At 43.9% G+C, this 17195-nt stretch overlaps 1 protein-coding gene and 1 long non-coding RNA gene across 6 annotated transcripts in view; one reads left to right on the forward strand and one right to left on the reverse strand.

Annotated features, from left to right (window-relative positions):
• Positions 1–10028, forward strand: part of TTN (titin) — a 269124-nt gene extending 259096 nt beyond the window's left edge. Inside the window, exons 346-351 of the mRNA XM_057746297.1 lie at positions 36–5773; positions 5902–6058; positions 6787–7478; positions 7575–7728; positions 8256–8558; positions 8695–10028. Coding sequence (XP_057602280.1) covers positions 36–5773; positions 5902–6058; positions 6787–7478; positions 7575–7728; positions 8256–8558; positions 8695–8993 — 7343 coding nt within the window. The 3' untranslated portion in view covers positions 8994–10028. The remainder of the gene's footprint in view (positions 1–35; positions 5774–5901; positions 6059–6786; positions 7479–7574; positions 7729–8255; positions 8559–8694) is intronic.
• The window catches only part of LOC130859047 (uncharacterized), a 98728-nt gene extending 87374 nt beyond the window's left edge, over positions 1–11354 (reverse strand). For all 5 annotated transcript variants that reach the window (XR_009055162.1, XR_009055163.1, XR_009055160.1 and 2 more), the window contains exon 1: positions 11218–11354. This is a non-coding gene — a long non-coding RNA (uncharacterized LOC130859047). The remainder of the gene's footprint in view (positions 1–11217) is intronic.
• Between the last annotated feature and the right edge of the window lie 5841 nt (positions 11355–17195).

Raw genomic sequence — 17195 nt, forward strand, 5'->3', positions numbered from 1 at the left:
TAAATTATATTCTTCCTCCTTTTATTCTGATACAGTTCCAGCCAAGATACACTTGCCTAAAAATCTCGAAGGCATGGGAGCAGTCCACGCTCTCCGGGGTGAGGTAATCAGCATCAAGATCCCATTCAGTGGCAAACCAGATCCAGTGATCACCTGGCAGAAAGGACAAGATCTCATCGACAACAATGGCCACTACCAAGTTATTGTCACAAGATCTTTCACGTCACTTGTTTTCCCCAACGGAGTGGAGAGAAAAGATGCTGGTTTCTATGTGGTCTGTGCTAAAAACAGATTTGGAATTGATCAGAAGACAGTTGAATTGGATGTGGCCGATGTTCCCGACCCACCCAGAGGAGTCAAAGTTAGTGACGTCTCACGAGATTCTGTCAACTTAACGTGGACTGAGCCGGCTTCTGATGGCGGCAGCAAAATCACCAACTACATCGTTGAAAAATGTGCAACCACTGCAGAAAGATGGATCCGTGTAGGACAGGCCCGAGAAACACGTTATACAGTGATCAACTTATTTGGAAAAACAAGTTACCAGTTCCGTATAATAGCAGAAAATAAATTTGGCCTGAGCAAGCCTTCTGAGCCTTCAGAACCAACCATAACCAAAGAAGATAAGACCAGAGCTCTGAACTATGATGAAGAGGTTGATGAAACCAGGGAAGTTTCTATGACCAAAGCATCTCACTCTTCAACCAAGGAACTCTATGAGAAATACATGATTGCTGAAGATCTTGGGCGTGGTCAGTTTGGAATTGTCCACCGCTGTGTTGAAACATCCTCAAAGAAGACATACATGGCCAAATTTGTTAAAGTCAAAGGGACTGATCAGGTTTTGGTAAAGAAAGAAATTTCTATTCTAAACATCGCTAGGCACCGAAACATCTTATACCTCCATGAATCATTTGAAAGCATGGAAGAATTAGTTATGATCTTTGAGTTCATATCAGGACTTGACATATTTGAACGCATTAACACAAGTGCTTTTGAACTTAATGAGAGAGAAATTGTAAGCTATGTTCGCCAGGTCTGCGAAGCACTTGAGTTCTTACACAGTCATCACATTGGACACTTTGACATTAGACCAGACAATATCATTTACCAAACAAGAAGGAGCTCCACCATTAAAATCATAGAATTTGGTCAAGCCCGACAGCTGAAGCCAGGGGACAACTTTAGGCTTCTGTTCACTGCCCCTGAATACTATGCACCCGAAGTCCACCAGCATGATGTTGTCAGCACAGCCACAGACATGTGGTCACTCGGAACACTGGTGTATGTGCTGCTGAGTGGTATGAATCCATTCCTGGCTGAAACTAACCAACAGGTAATTGAGAACATCATGAATGCTGAATACACCTTTGATGAAGAAGCATTCCAAGAGATCAGCTTCGAAGCCATGGACTTTGTTGACCGGCTATTAGTGAAAGAGAGAAAATCTCGCATGACAGCCTCTGAGGCCCTCCAGCACCCATGGCTGAAGCAAAAGATAGAAAAAATCAGTACTAAAGTGATCAGGACACTGAAACACCGACGTTACTACCACACCCTGATCAAGAAAGACCTCAACATGGTTGTGTCCGCAGCCAGGATCTCCTGTGGTGGTGCAATTCGATCTCAGAAGGGAGTGAGCGTTGCTAAAGTTAAAGTGGCATCCATTGAAATCGGCCCAGTTTCTGGGCAGATAATGCATGCAGTCGGTGAGGAAGGAGGCTACGTCAAATACGTCTGCAAAATTGAAAATTACGATCAGTCTACCCAAGTGACTTGGTACTTTGGTGTCAGACAGCTGGAGAATAGTGAGAAATATGAAATCACCTATGACGACGGAGTGGCCAGCATGTATGTCAAAGATATTACCAAATTCGATGATGGTACCTACAGATGCAAAGTAGTCAATGACTACGGTGAAGACAGTTCTTATGCAGAGCTGTTTGTGAAAGGCGTGAGAGAAGTTTACGACTATTACTGCCGCAGAACCATGAAGAGAATTAAGCGCAGAACAGATACCCTGAGACTCCTGGAAAGGCCACCAGAGTTCACCCTGCCTCTCTATAACAAGACAGCTTATGTGGGTGAAAATGTCCGGTTTGGAGTAACTATAACTGTCCACCCAGAGCCTCGAGTAACGTGGTATAAATCAGGTCAGAAAATCAGACCCGGCGATGATGACAGGAAGTACACATTTGAGTCGGACAAGGGTCTTTACCAGTTAACAATCAACAGCGTAACTACAGATGATGACGCCGAGTACACTGTGCTGGCGAGGAACAAGTACGGTGAAGACAGCTGCAAAGCAAAGCTGACTGTAACCCCACACCCACCTCCAACAGATACGACCCTAAGACCCATGTTCAAACGGCTACTGGCAAATGCAGAATGCCAAGAAGGCCAAAGTGTCTGCTTTGAGATCAGAGTGTCTGGCATCCCTCCGCCAACGTTAAAATGGGAGAAAAATGGTCAGCCGCTGTCCCTCGGGCCTAACATTGAAATTACCCACGAAGGCTTGGATTATTACGCTCTTCACATCAGGGACACGCTGCCTGAAGACACAGGTTACTACAGAGTCACAGCCACAAACACAGCTGGATCCACCAGCTGCCAGGCCCACCTCCAAGTGGAACGCCTGAGGTATGTCAAACACGAGTTCAAGACCGAGGAGGAGCGCGAACGACACGTACAGAGGCAAATCGACAAGACGCTGAGGATGGCTGAGATTCTTTCCGGAACGGAGGCTGTGCCACTGACGCAGGTCGCCCAGGAGGCACTAAGAGAAGCTGCCATCCTTTACAAACCAGCCGTCAGCACCAAGACTGTAAAAGGGGAATACCGACTTGAGACAGAAGAAAAGAAGGAGGAGAGGAGGCTCCGCATGCCTTACGAAGTACCAGAGCCACGCAAGTACAAACAGACCACCATAGAGGAAGACCAACACATCAAGCAGTTCGTGCCCATGTCTGACATGAAATGGTACAAAAAGATACGCGATCAATTTGAAATGCCCGGGAAGATTGACAGAGTTGTACAGAAAAGACCCAAGCGCATCCGCCTTTCAAGATGGGAGCAGTTCTATGTGATGCCTCTTCCACGCATCACCGATCAGTACAGACCTAGGTGGAGGATTCCCAAACTGTCCCAAGACGACCTTGAAATGGTGAGACCAGCCCGCCGGCGCACACCTTCTCCTGATTATTACTTTTATTACAGACCCAGGAGACGTTCTCTCGGTGACATCTCAGATGAAGAATTGCTCCTGCCCATCGAGGACTACCTGGCAATGAAGAGAACAGAGGAAGAGAGGCTGCGTCTCGAAGAAGAGCTGGAACTGGGTTTTTCAGCCTCACCCCCAAGCCGGAGCCCTCCACGTTTTGAGCTTTCAAGTCTGCGCTACTCTTCCCCACAAACTCACGTCAGGGTGGAGGAAGCAAGAAAAGACTTCAGATACTCAACCTATCACATCCCAACGAGGGAGGAGACCAGCACGAGATACGTAGAGCTGCGGGAACGGCATGCCCGGGCCTCGCACAGGCAGCCCAGACAGCGAGAGAGGATCATGGCCGAGAGAGAGGACCAAGAGCTGCTGCGTCCATTCACCACCACCCAGCGCCTCTCAGAATATAAAAGCGAGCTGGACCACCTAGCGAAGGAAGAAAAATCTAGAAAGAAATCAAGACGCCAGAGAGAAGTGACCGAAATAACGGAAATTGAAGAAGAATATGAGATCGCCAAACATGCTCAGAGAGAGACTTCCTCCTCAGTGTCCAGGCTGCTGAGACGCCGGCGCTCCCTGTCTCCGACCTACATCGAGTTAATGAGGCCGGTGTCCGAGCTGATCCGGCCGCGGCCACAGCCAGCTGAGGAATATGAATATGAAGATGATGTAGAAAGAAGGTCTCCTACCCCAGAAAGGACACGCCCACGTTCCCCCAGCCCCGTGTCTAGTGAGCGATCACTGTCAAGATTTGAGAGGTCGGCAAGATTTGATATCTTTTCCAGGTATGAGTCCATGAAAGCTGCTTTAAAGACTCAGAAGACATCAGAAAGGAAGTATGAGGTTTTGAGTCAGCAGCCTTTTACACTGGACCACGCACCTCGAATCACGTTGAGGATGCGCTCCCACAGGGTACCATGTGGCCAAAATACACGTTTTATCTTAAACGTTCAGTCTAAGCCAACCGCCGAGGTCAAATGGTACCACAACGGTGTAGAACTCCAAGAGAGCAGTAAGATTCATTACACCAACACCAGTGGGGTCCTGACTCTGGAAATTCTGGACTGTCATATTGATGACAGCGGAACATACCGTGCCGTGTGCACCAACTACAAAGGTGAGGCCTCTGACTATGCGACCTTGGATGTAACAGGAGGGGATTACACCACGTACGCTTCCCAGCGCAGAGACGAAGAGGTCCCCCGATCTGTCTTCCCTGAGTTGACTAGAACAGAGGCATATGCAGTTTCATCATTTAAGAAAACATCTGAGATGGAAGCTTCCTCTTCCGTCAGGGAAGTGAAATCACAGATGACAGAGACAAGGGAAAGTCTCTCATCGTATGAACACCATGCATCTGCGGAAATGAAAAGTGCTGCAGTCGAAGAAAAGCTGCTGGAAGAAAAATCCACACACAGAAAGATCAAGACTACTTTGGCAGCAAGAATTCTCACGAAGCCAAGGTCCATAACGGTCTATGAAGGCGAGCCTGCAAGGTTTTCTTGTGATACAGATGGTGAGCCAGTACCGACTGTGACATGGCTGCGTGGGGGACAAGTCATAAGCACGTCCACCCGCCACCACGTGACCACCACAAAGTACAAATCGACCTTTGAGATCGCTTCAGTCCAGGCTTCAGATGAGGGCAGCTACAGCGTGCTGGTGGAGAACAGCGAAGGCAGGCAGGAGGCACAGTTTACTCTGACTGTTCAAAAGCCCAGGGTTACCGAAAAGGCTGTGACATCACCACCAAAAGTCAAGTCCCCAGAGCCTCGGGTAAAACCCCCAGAAGGAGTCAAGTCTCCAAAACGAGTGAAATCCCCAGAACCGGTGACTTCTCACCTAAAAGCTGTATCCCCCACAGAGACAAAACCCGCACCAACAGAAAAGGTTCAGCAGCTGCCAGTTGCTGCCCCACCCAAGATAATTCAGTCCTTGAAAGCAGAAGCTTCTAAAGATACAGCAAAGCTGACCTGTGTGGTTGAAAGTAGTGTATTATGTGCAAAAGAGGTTACCTGGTATAAAGATGGCAAGAAACTGAAGGAAGATGGGCATTTCCAGTTTCATTATTCAGCAGATGGCACCCATGAGCTCAAAATCCATAACCTCACCAAATCTGACTGTGGAGAATATGTTTGTGAGATTTCTGGTGAAGGTGGAACTTCCAAAACTAGCTTCCAATTTGTGGGACAGGCCTTTAAGAGTATCCATGAGCAGGTATCAAGCATATCAGAAACCAAGAAAGCAGCTCAGAAAACTGCTGAGTCAACAGAAACGGAGAAAGCCCCTCAGAAAACTGCTGAGTCAACAGAAACCAAGAAAGAGACTCCAAAAACTGCTGAGCCCACAGAACCCAAAAAAGCAGTTCCAAAAACTGCTGAGCCAACAGAAACCAAGAAAACTGAACCAAAAGCTCCTGAACCAATTTCCACAAAACCAGTAATTGTTACTGGGCTGCAGGATACAACTGTTTCTTCAGACAGTGTCGCTAAATTTGCAGTTAAAGCTACTGGAGAACCCCAGCCGACTGTCATCTGGACAAAGGATGGAAAGGTAACCTTTTCTTAAATGACCCTTAATCTTACCTTCATAAAAAACTAACTTCTTCCCTCTTCCCCATCTCCCAAAGAAAGTTTAAAATTAAATCACTTTTTAAAACTCAAATCACTTGCATTCTACAGGCTATAACACAAGGAGGTAAATATAAACTCTCTGAAGACAAAGGAGGATTCTTCCTAGAAATTCATAAGACTGATACTTCTGACAGTGGGCTTTATACTTGTACAATTACAAATTCAGCTGGATCTGTGTCCTCCAGCTGCAAATTAACAATAAAAGGTAAGTTGACTTTTATTCTTACCAATAATTTTCAGGAAACAATATTAAGGAAACATTTCTAAACACTCTTGCTTACACACACACACAAAGTATTAAAATAAAACTGTTTTACCAAGTTACAGAATACCATTGGTACACAAATGTACAAATACACATATTTGAAGTTAGCATATTCTTTTATATTTATTGTGTCTAATTGTATGTGGTGTTATATAAGATTCCATACAGATTATACAAGATTCCTGCTTCCAGGAATGTTTAAGAATAAACTCAGGTGAATATACAAAATGGCACTTCTTCCCTAAAACCTCACTCTTGCTAATTTTCCAAAGCAGTGGAAAGTTAATGAAAGAGCTGTATCAGTTTTCCCAATTAAAATTAGTTTGCTTTCATCTCAATCTTCCAAACATAATTCAATTGTTTTAATTAATCAAAATCTCCGAAATCCACTCATCTCCTAAATCCTTCAACTATTCTTTTCAAAACTTTTCTCCCCTAAGTCATAAAAGTCATTCTTCTATTTAGTTTAGTTTAAATAATTACACTGATCTCAAAAGTCATGTACAACAACTTTCCAAGACTGGGACTGAGAAAGCATTAGGTATTACCTACACTGCACACATAAGTCAGTATTTTTCCTTTGCATATTATTCACTTACAGAATCCACAAGAGAAAAGGGTGGGGCCTCTTTCCAATTCAGTTTGCCTCACAAAGCTTTCTTTTTCAGCTGTGAAAGACACTGAGATACAGAAAGTAGCCACACAAAAGACCTCTGAAATTGCATCCCAGAAGAAGGCAGTTGTCCAAGAGGACATTTCCAAAAAAGCCCTAATTTCTGAAGAAATCAAGATGTCAGAGGTGAAATCTCAAGAAAAGCTAGCCCTCAAGGAGGAAGCTTCAACAGTTTTGATTTCCGAAAAAGTCAAGAAATCAGAAGCTACCTCCTTGGAAAAATCCATTGTCCATGAGGAAATCTCTAAAACATCACAGGCATCAGAAGAAATCAGAACTCATGCCGAGATTAAAGCATTTTCTACTCAGATGAGTATAACTGATGGTCAGAAAGTGACTTTAAAAGCCAACATTGCTGGTGCCACTGACGTGAGGTGGGTATTGAATGGGGTAGAGCTCACTAACTCTGAGGAGTACAGATACGGCGTCTCAGGCAGTGACCAGACCCTGACCATCAAGCAGGCTGGTCACAAAGATGAAGGGATCCTCACCTGCGTCGGCAAAACCAGCCAAGGAATCATCAAGTGTCAGTATGATCTGACCCTGAGCAAAGAACTCTCAGATGCTCCAGCCTTCATCTCACAGCCCAGATCTCAAAATGTTAACGAAGGACAAAATGTTCTCTTTTCTTGTGAAATCAGTGGTGAGCCATCACCTGAAATCGAGTGGTTTAAAAACAACCTGCCAGTAAGTTCAGTTATGAATATAGTATTGAAGAAAACTTTAAATATTCCATCCACTCCTGAAGAGCTCAAAGAAACACTTTTTTTCTCTTCTTTTTAGATTTCTGTTTCTTCAAATATCAGCGTAAGTCGCTCTAGAAACGTATATTCTCTTGAAATCCGAAATGCATCGGTAAGCGACAGTGGGAAGTATACCGTTAAGGCCAAAAATTTCCGTGGCCAGTGTTCAGCTACTGCTTCCTTAACGGTCCTTCGTAAGTATATCTTTACCATTTTCCTTACTTGCTTAAGGCCATCATGTGACTTTTTTGTTTTGTTTTTTGTCTTCTGAGCACAGCAAACTCTCTGGAGCCTCATTAAATTCCATGCATATGAGACACAGGCCTCCTGTGTGAATTCATTCTTAATGGTCAACATTTCTTTACAGCTAGACAGAAACGTGAATAAGTTAACTTTCAAAGCAAAGCTACCAACTGTCCTGTTACATGTATTTTCAGAAAGCACAATATAAAAATTATTTTCTATATGACTAATCATTTTTTTCGCAGTGATTCTAGCACCTGCATGTAATGTAACGATAGAAATATAAGGATTCGTTTCTCGGAGACACTGGGCTAGCTCTTGACAACTGTATGTATGTATTTGCTAATGCTTCCACAGCAAATTGTTTGGGTTGCATTTCTGTGTGTGTCTAAGATTTCCATTTCTGTAAGTCAATGTCAGACGTCACCAATTAACCAGATGTCATTGATGTTCACTGTGTATCTGCTATGCTCCACAGCTCTAGTTGAAGAACCTCCCAGAGAGGTAGTATTGAGGACAAGTGGTGACACGAGCTTGCAAGGAAGCTTCTCGTCTCAGTCAGTCCAAATGTCTGCCTCTAAGCAGGAGGCCTCCTTCAGCAGTTTCAGCAGCAGCAGCGCTAGCAGCATGACTGAAATGAAATTTGCAAGCATGTCTGCCCAAAGCATGTCCTCCATGCAAGAGTCCTTTGTAGAAATGAGTTCCAGCAGTTTTATGGGAAAATCTAGTATGACACAACTGGAAAGCTCAACTAGTAGAATGCTTAAAGCAGGCCTAAGAGGTGAGCAATCACATTACTGGTAGAGGTAGACAAGCCTAGTAGCATGGTAGAGTTCTTAGTACATACAATTCAGTAGAAAGCAAATCGTTATTTTTTCAGTGATCCTAAAACTCTTTGTGGTTGTTGTTCCATAAAGGAATTCCACCTAAAATTGAAGCTCTCCCCCCTGACATCAGCATCGACGAGGGCAAAGTTTTAACAGTAGCCTGCGCTTTTACCGGTGAGCCTACCCCGGAAATAACATGGTCCCGTGGTGGGAGAAAAATTCAAAATCAAGAACAGCAAGGGAGATTCCATATTGAAAACACAGATGACCTGACAACTCTGATCATCATGGACGTACAGAAACAAGATGGCGGACTTTACACCCTGAGCTTAGGGAATGAATTTGGATCTGACTCTGCTACTGTGAATATAAATATCCGATCCATTTAAGAGGGCCTGGGCTCTCATACGCAGACTCATTCTTAACCTTTCCCCGAACGATTCACATGGACTAATCTTTCTGATCTGTAAATACTTAAAAAAAAAAAGTAGTTTTGTATCAACCTAAGTGAGTTGAAGTTCCCAGAAATATGCATTTCAATCTTTTCATAATTGTTGACCTAAGAAGATTATACATTTTCTACTGACATGTACATACTGTGTACAGCCGAACTAACGGTTATAAAGTTTTGTACCATTTATTTTATGACATTTTACGATGTAACTATTGAAACTAACTGTTGGTAGGAGAAAGTTTCTTATGGAACGAATACCCTGCTCAACACTTAATCAATCTTTGTGCCTCAACATAATGTTGATGTCTAAGTTTGCCTCAGTGGGTCGAGAAACTCCCCATTGAAGATGTCCTACCCACCAAAACAATGCTGTGCACGTCACCTGATACGTGCACCAATACTTACAGAATCAGAAATGTAAGGCATTGGTGATGTTTGCATTTACCCTCCTGTAAGCAACACTTTAACGTCTTACATTCTCTCTGATGATGTCACACTCAAAATTATCATGACTTAAATATTACCAGAGCAAAGTGCAACGGCCAACACTTTGTTCGCTCATTTCACACTGTCTCTGACCATAGAGAATGCCTGGATAGCTTGGAAAAGTAACATCGCCTGGCCATCCCCTCATTTAACCAAGATATTCATGCGTTCCTATGGCAGAGCAGTGCCAACTCTTGGAGGTCCCCGGGTGCAGCCAATGCCTTCGTGTGGTAGCTCTAAATTTAAATTATACCAGAGAAACTAGGGCAACTAAGCAGTGAGCCACAGCAAAAAATAAAGAACAACAAGAACAACAAAATAAAGCTGTCGTTAAATTTAAAAACAACAAAATCTTACTAACTGCCCAAAATATCAATTTGATGTAGTTCTTTTCATGCAGGTTTAAATTCTATTGTTAGTTACAATTGTTGGACCTCCTTGAGATAGTAACAACAAAATAAAGCAAGCTATCTGCACCTCAAAATGTGTGATTGGTTGTTTTCTGTGAAATTCTGGGCTTGGGGAGGTATATGCCTTTACAAATCACAGAAATGATCATAGATAAGAAAAAGCAACTCAAGTTCTTTACAGCGAATATTTACATCACCATGTTGAATGTGTTCAACAATTTTCTAAAGCATTGATACGATTCTCATGGATTAATTTATCCCCCAAAGTTAACAAAAATCCCCCAAAATAACAGATCAAATCTTCTCAACTTATTATCAAGAAAAGTATTGTTATGGGAGCTGATTCAACTAAATCCAAAGATATTGAACATCTACCATTCACAATATTTTGTGCTAGACAGCAACGCAAAGATTAGTAAGATGAGATAGACTCTGTCCCTCAAGGAGCATAGAAAATGACCACTTCAGGGGAAATGATCAATTGTGCAACTGAATCCATTACTAACTATTGCAGCTCCAAACTGAGACAGAACAAAGTCCTCAGAGCTAAAGAACTCATTTTAAATGGTATAGTCTTACCATGCTTTTCAAAACAACTGACCTATACTTAATAATAAAATTTCTAGTGCCAGAAAAATCTGCATCTATCCATCTCAATTAGATAATCCTAATTGTAAACCTATAAAGTTGATTCTTTGCCTAAATTACCCCCGAAATTTAAGTACAAGCAGCCAAAACTGAAGCAAATGCACCATCAATTCTTACTCCCCCAAAGATCTTGGGTCTTCATTAATTTATTGAGCTAGTATTCCGTCTTAAGTCAGATTCTCTAAAAGCAGACGGTAAGACAAACTCTAGTGTAAGTAATTCTTTGAGGGACTGCTCTCAGGAAAAAGGGCGTGAGGGAAGCAGAGTAGAGGAAGAAAGCTAAGCAAGAATGTGGTCTCGGCGCGAGCTTCAGCCCCATCCCACAGGGCGCATAAATTGTACCGGAGTTGGTTCCACCTGGGAGCAAGCGCGCTGACCTTTCCTACGCCTTTCTCTGCCACTCAGTAGCTACAGGTTGTGAGCTTGTGGGGGTGGGGGCAGGAAGAGGGAAATGACCTCCGGGGTGAGGGGCACCCCTTGGCCAGAGAAATCTCTGCAGCCTAGAGCAGCTAAACAGCCAACAGTCAAGAAACTGGGCCAGGTACACATAACCTGGATCTGGGAGGTACCGACAGCATCCACTACACCGTCTAAAATTGAAATGCCAGTTCTTACCTTAAAATGAGAGAGGCAGGGATTCCTGAGGATGTTCTAAGGAGTCCTATCCATGGCTGAGGCACAGTCCGTGCTTCTGAGAACTCTGAAGCTGAAAGAGCTGTAGTGGCAGCTCCCAAAGCCAGAGATCCATTTTGGGCCTGGGAGAAAGGGGAGGAGCTAAGATCTATCCAGGGAAGGAAATCCGCGCTAAGCGGAGGCCTGACTTCTTTACAAACAGTAGCAGAAGCCCACGCCTCTGAGAGCAGCAGGGTGTGGCCAAGCGGTCACACGTCAGAGGACTGCGTTGGGTGGATCCTGGGAAGTCCATTAGAGGCATTCCCGCCAGAACTACAAGAACCCTTTCCCGGGTTTACCAGCCAGCCTCCCTCTGCTAGCTCCTCCAAGAACGATGCGGAGAGTGGGTGGGGATTCCTGCTCAATCCCGCCCTGCCTTCAGCAGCCCCAAGAGTGCCTTCCCAGCATCTTTGCATTTCCCGTTCAGACCACCTTTTTTCTCCCCCTGTCGGCGGGGGCGCCAGAGAGCAGCAAGCAGATGCTTTCTTCCTGGTTTAACCATCCAACCCACAAAACCTAGGAGGAATCTTCACTCTCATCCTGTCCCTTTTTGCTGAATCCTTCCTGTCTGTTTTACAAACTCTAAATTTGGCTACATTGATAAGAGGCATAATGTAGAAATTACATATACGCACTCAAAACCCAGAGTACCAATTCAAATTCAGGATCTATTTGCTAACTTGTGTCACCTGGGACAGGTTACTGACCTTCTCTATCCCTTAATGTTCTCACCCATAAGATGGGAATAACAACAGCATCAACCTCACAGGTTTTGTGAGGAGTACACAAATCACCACCTGTGAAACTCTTAGAGCAGTGCTGGCACAGCACCCAATAAACACCAGCAATCAGTATTACATTAGGGGCCACCATGCAAAACATCGACGTTAGGGGCCAGAGAAGCAGCATTTTAGAGGGGACGTAACACAGACCTCACCTGTGATCATTAGATGCACTATTCTGCTAGGGCTGCTGGAAGAAAGTACCACAACCCCAGGGGTTGGGAAGAGGGCTAAGAGTCCAAAATGAAAGTGTCAATGGGACTGGTTCCTTCTGAGAGTTGTTAGGGAAGGATCTGTTTCAGGCCTTCCTGCTTGGCTTGTAGATGCCGCCTTCACGTTCACATAGTATTCCCCCTGCATGCATGTGTGGGTCCAAATATCCCTGTTGAGAAGGACATCAGCATATCGGATTAGGGTTCACCCTAATTTTGCTTATTTTAACTTTATTATCTGTGTAAAGAACTATCTCCAAATAAGGTCACATCTTGAGGTACTGGGGTTTAGGACTCCAACGTATCTGTGGGGAGGGGTACACAGTTCAACCCATAACACTAGGCATGATGGGCATGAAATAACACATCTTTAAAAGAAGTGTTCTGATGGAGTTTCTCAAAAGATGTATTTATTATCTCTAACCAGTAGTAGACAATTATGTAGATGAACCGTGTGGTGGGAGGGAGGTAACTCAGAAACAGCAGAAACAGTTTAAACAGAAACAGTTTAAACTGACAGTCTCCGTGGTGAGACATTATTCTTCAAGAATAACGTTTTATGATTGTGCCCCAGGAAGAGAAAGTAATTTATATTTGTTTATTCTGCCCCAAATGTAATTTTAAGAAATTCAGGCAGAGAAAACCCAGTTTCCTTGCAATAGGAGAAAACAGTCTGCTAGGTAAATACAAGGACTTCTGAAAATAGATTGGCCCATCGATCTTTATTCTAAGGTTATAAAAATAGTTTTATGCCTTTTGGTATGTCTGGGTCAACATTTCCCAAACTCTTCCTCGAGGTGCTGGTAGGTATTGTGGGAAAATTGTCCCACAGCCAAATAAACTTAGGATTTGGGAAACTGTACTTCTTTATGCAGGACTTGCCAGAGCCTTTGATGAGCTAGTATGTGTTGTGGTCCTGCAAGAGGTGATACAGTGCTCCCCGAACATATCTGATGATGGAACTGTTTTCACTGGTACTGTACATGATGTAGGCTGAAACAGGCCACAGCAGGTGGAAACATGGGAGGTGTGAAGAGGACTGGATCTTGGTAGAGAAGGAACTGAATATCACCTAAGAAATGAAATCAAGTGCTATGATAAAAAAAAAAATCCAAGCTGTTTGAGAGCACATTGCTAGGGCAGAGAATTGGGGACCAGTCAGATTAGAGGAAGTTACATATAAAAGCTGTGACCTGAAATGTGCAGTGAACTAAGGAGACAAGGAGGAGCTTTCAGGCAGAGGATCCTTGCACCTGCAGAGGTCTGGGACAAGGAGAGCACGATACATTCAAAAAAGTAGAAAAAAAGTTAATAAGGGGGTACAAGAACCTCTGAAGAGCTGGAGCGGGGAAGCAGGGCAACATTGCAAAAAGCCTCTTATACTGTATTATGGAGGTTGGGCTTTTCTTTAAGACGTAAGGGGAAGCATGAAAGAGATTTAAGCAAACTAGTTACTTGATCAAATTTAATTTTACAAAGTCTTTAGCTATTCTGAGGAAGCTATGACATGTGTTTGCGATTCTACGCCCAAGAGCTAATTTCCTCCCAGGGGACTCCACTCATTGGAGGACCTTCACCTAAATTTCTAGCCCATAATGTCCCTGTAATTAGTTCCTAGGCTTTATAGCCATCCATGGAAAGGTCTTTCCTAAGATTGTCTGAGGACTTAGGGAAACATGTAATAAAGCCAGACTGGTATACTCTCCAGGTACAGGAAAAGGTGTGGGGGAGGGGGTGACTTGTGGAGACAGGAGGGCAACGTACTGCTGGAATTCTTCTCGGTGACAATGACCACTGCTGTGGAACTGCAGTGGAGGTGGAGGAATCCTGCCCAGGAAAACAAATTCTAAGGATGCGCTGTCACGAATGTGGCTCCTGGGGATGACTCCCACTTACTCCTGCTCCATTTTAAGAAACGGTGGGAAGCAGGAAAGAGGAGTGGGCGGGTATGCCAGTGCTTTCCAACCTGTCAAGAAATCACTGCAAAAGATAGCATGTCCTAAAAGTCAGGATTCCAAACCTGAAATTCATGCTTATCGTGGAATTTTTAGGGGTCCCTGAGCTCCCTGAGATTATGCATATATTTTTTCCTTTTTCTTAAGGAACATATTGCCTAGTTTTCATTTTTAAAGATGGCAATGATTCAAAAGCTTTGAGAAATACTGCCCTACATGTTTCAGAGAGGTAACCAGCATATAGATGCCCAAGCCATCTCAGAAGTATCTACACACAGCTTCCTTAAAAGGGGGATAAGGCCTGCTTTGGAAACCCCTTCCATGGCTCTGGTGCTCGGGATTCCTTTCCTTCTGCAGCCGGGAGGCACCACTGTTAACAAGCCTTGTGTTGGTGTGTACAGTTGCCCCTCAACATAGGCAACTGTACTGAGTAGGGGGCTGGTTCCAGGACCCCCGTGGATACCAAAATCTGCAGATGCTCAAGTCCCTTATATAAAATGGCGTAGTATTTGCATATAGCCAAAGCACATCCTTCTGTATGCTTTAAACCATCTCTAGATTACTTATAATGCCTAACAGAATGTAAATGCTATGTAAATCGTTATAAATACAATGTAAATGCTATGTAAATAGTTGTGGGTACAGCAAATTCAAGTTTTGCTTTTTGGAACTTTGAAATTTTTTTTCTCAAGTATCTCTACCCTTTGTTGGTTGAATCCAAGATGTGGAACTCATAGATACAAAAGGCCGACTATACTTACCTACGAGTGCTCTTGAACCAGCAGAGCCTCAAAGACAAATGCTCCTTGCTAAGGATATAATAAGTACAAATTCCCTGAGTTATAGGGGAAATCTCAGGGATGTTGAGGGAACCTGGTCTGATGCCAGCCTCAGCCTCAGAGAGGAACATGGGGGTAGAATTCTCTGCAATTGTAATACAAGAATGAAGTCAGCTCTTTGTTGACAGCCGCCAGTTCATCTGCCATCACTGCAATCTGTTTTTAGATTTTAGTCAGGAGATCTGACTCCTCATTCCCCTACCTGCTGAGAACCCCAGCCCACATCCATAAGGGAGGCTGGCTGACCCCCTCTACTCCCCACTTCCCTGCCTCAAACAACCCAAAGAAGCTGGAGAGAAGGGGCACCAGCAGGCCCGTCAGGCCAAGACCAGAAGGGAGACTGAGATGCCCTGTCCTGGTAAGCAGAAGGACCATCAAAGGAAGAGAATAGGCCTCCTGGAGAGATCCACCAGAAGGAAAGTGGAAAGTGGAGAACACTGAGATCCAGAGGCTTCGAATAACACGCCCAAATTCACACAGCTAGTAGCAGAGCTGGATCTAGAAGCCAGGTCTCCGTTTCTCTCTGTGGTCTTGCCACCCCTTCACAACTGCAGAAATCAAACCTGCTGGCAGGTGAGACGGCAAGACAGTGTTTAAGGGAAAGAGGGCTCTGTTCCCCTCCCAGGTCATTGTAATTCCTGGGCACGGTATACAACAAAATCCCCGTAAAAGGCCCCGCAGAGTCAATTCCTCTTCTCCGAAAGCTAAGGCCAGAAACACTGAATCTTTTATTGGCATTTGCAATATAGCCAGGAAATGAAGTGCTTATCTGACCCAGGCTATCATGGGAACAGAGGTGAGAGAGCCAAAAGCTTTGTGGAAACAATGTTATGAGCCCTAAAGAAAAAACAGAAAAGAACCTTTCCAACCTACAAGAAAGGAGACACCCTGACAAAACAATCAGCTAGATTCTTGGTAGCTGCTGAGGCAGAGGGAAACCAGCTGAGAACCTAGAATGTTTAAGGTAGGGGACTGCAGCCACGATAGAAGAAGCTTCTGAAAGCCAGGAGCTGGGTAGCTATTACTCCAGAGAACCTGGAGGGTTTGGTTTTATTCATTTCAGTTTGCAACTAGGATGAATACATTTTTTCACTCAAAGTTCTTTCTCTTTCAAAAAAGAATTCTCAAACTAATGGTATGAATGAAGAAGTATCCTTACAAGGACTATACCTTTCATTTTTCCTTAATACACAAGGCGGCTATGAGAAGGGATTGAAAGAGCATGGCCTTCAGCCCGGTGATCATTCTTTGAGCTCCTTTCTCTTTCCCCATCTTAGGGCGAGAGGAATTTGATGGTGATAGTGATAGTGAGTGCTGTTTCCTTCACATGTGCTCTCTAGATCAGAAAATCATCTCTAGTTATCAACCTGCTGATGTGAGCACACAGTACTAGTTTCATTTTCCAACGCCGTGAAAATGTCTTGACTTGCTTAGGACAGAAAACCAGAGATAGAAGCAAAAGGCTAGGTATACCAAGATCAACATTTACTCTAGTACCATCTCCAACAGTGCTTCTCAAACTTTAAAGTGCATAGGGATCACCTGCACTCGTTCAAATGCAGAATCTGCTTCAGCAGATCTGAGGTAGGGACCTGAGAGTCCGCATTTCTATCAAGCTCCCAAGTGAAGCTGACTCTGATGCTCAGACCATGCTGAGAATGAGCTGGGAAAATGTTTGGGCTTTCAGGCTGTTAGACGATGGCCCCGCACTTTAATGCTCTCTCTATACACCTCTTCTTAAATGCAACAGTAGGAGTAGGTGTTTCCACCTAGCTCACTGGTTTTCAACCCTGGCTACCCATTGGAATTACCGAGGATCTTTAAAAAATACTGATAACCTCCCAGAGATGCTGCTGTAATTGGTCTGGGTCAGCCTAGCATCAAGAAGTTTAAATGCTCCTGGGGGTTTCTAATGCGCAGCCAAGGTGGGGAAGCCCTGATCCTGCCAGAGAAGGTGATCCACTTAATGTTTTCATGTAAAGGTGAACTGTTATTCTCCTAATATCTTCTCTCACATCACAGCACTAATTTTAACTTAGCCAATCAGATTTTATATTTAAGTGCGCAGCAAACCAGTTGTCATATTTTTCTTTTAAAGCAAAAGTTACCCTTCCTTAAATTTTCAAAGTTTGT

The sequence above is a fragment of the Hippopotamus amphibius genome, chromosome 8 (assembly GCF_030028045.1).
Source record: "Hippopotamus amphibius kiboko isolate mHipAmp2 chromosome 8, mHipAmp2.hap2, whole genome shotgun sequence".
Classification (NCBI taxonomy): Eukaryota; Metazoa; Chordata; class Mammalia; order Artiodactyla; family Hippopotamidae; genus Hippopotamus; species Hippopotamus amphibius.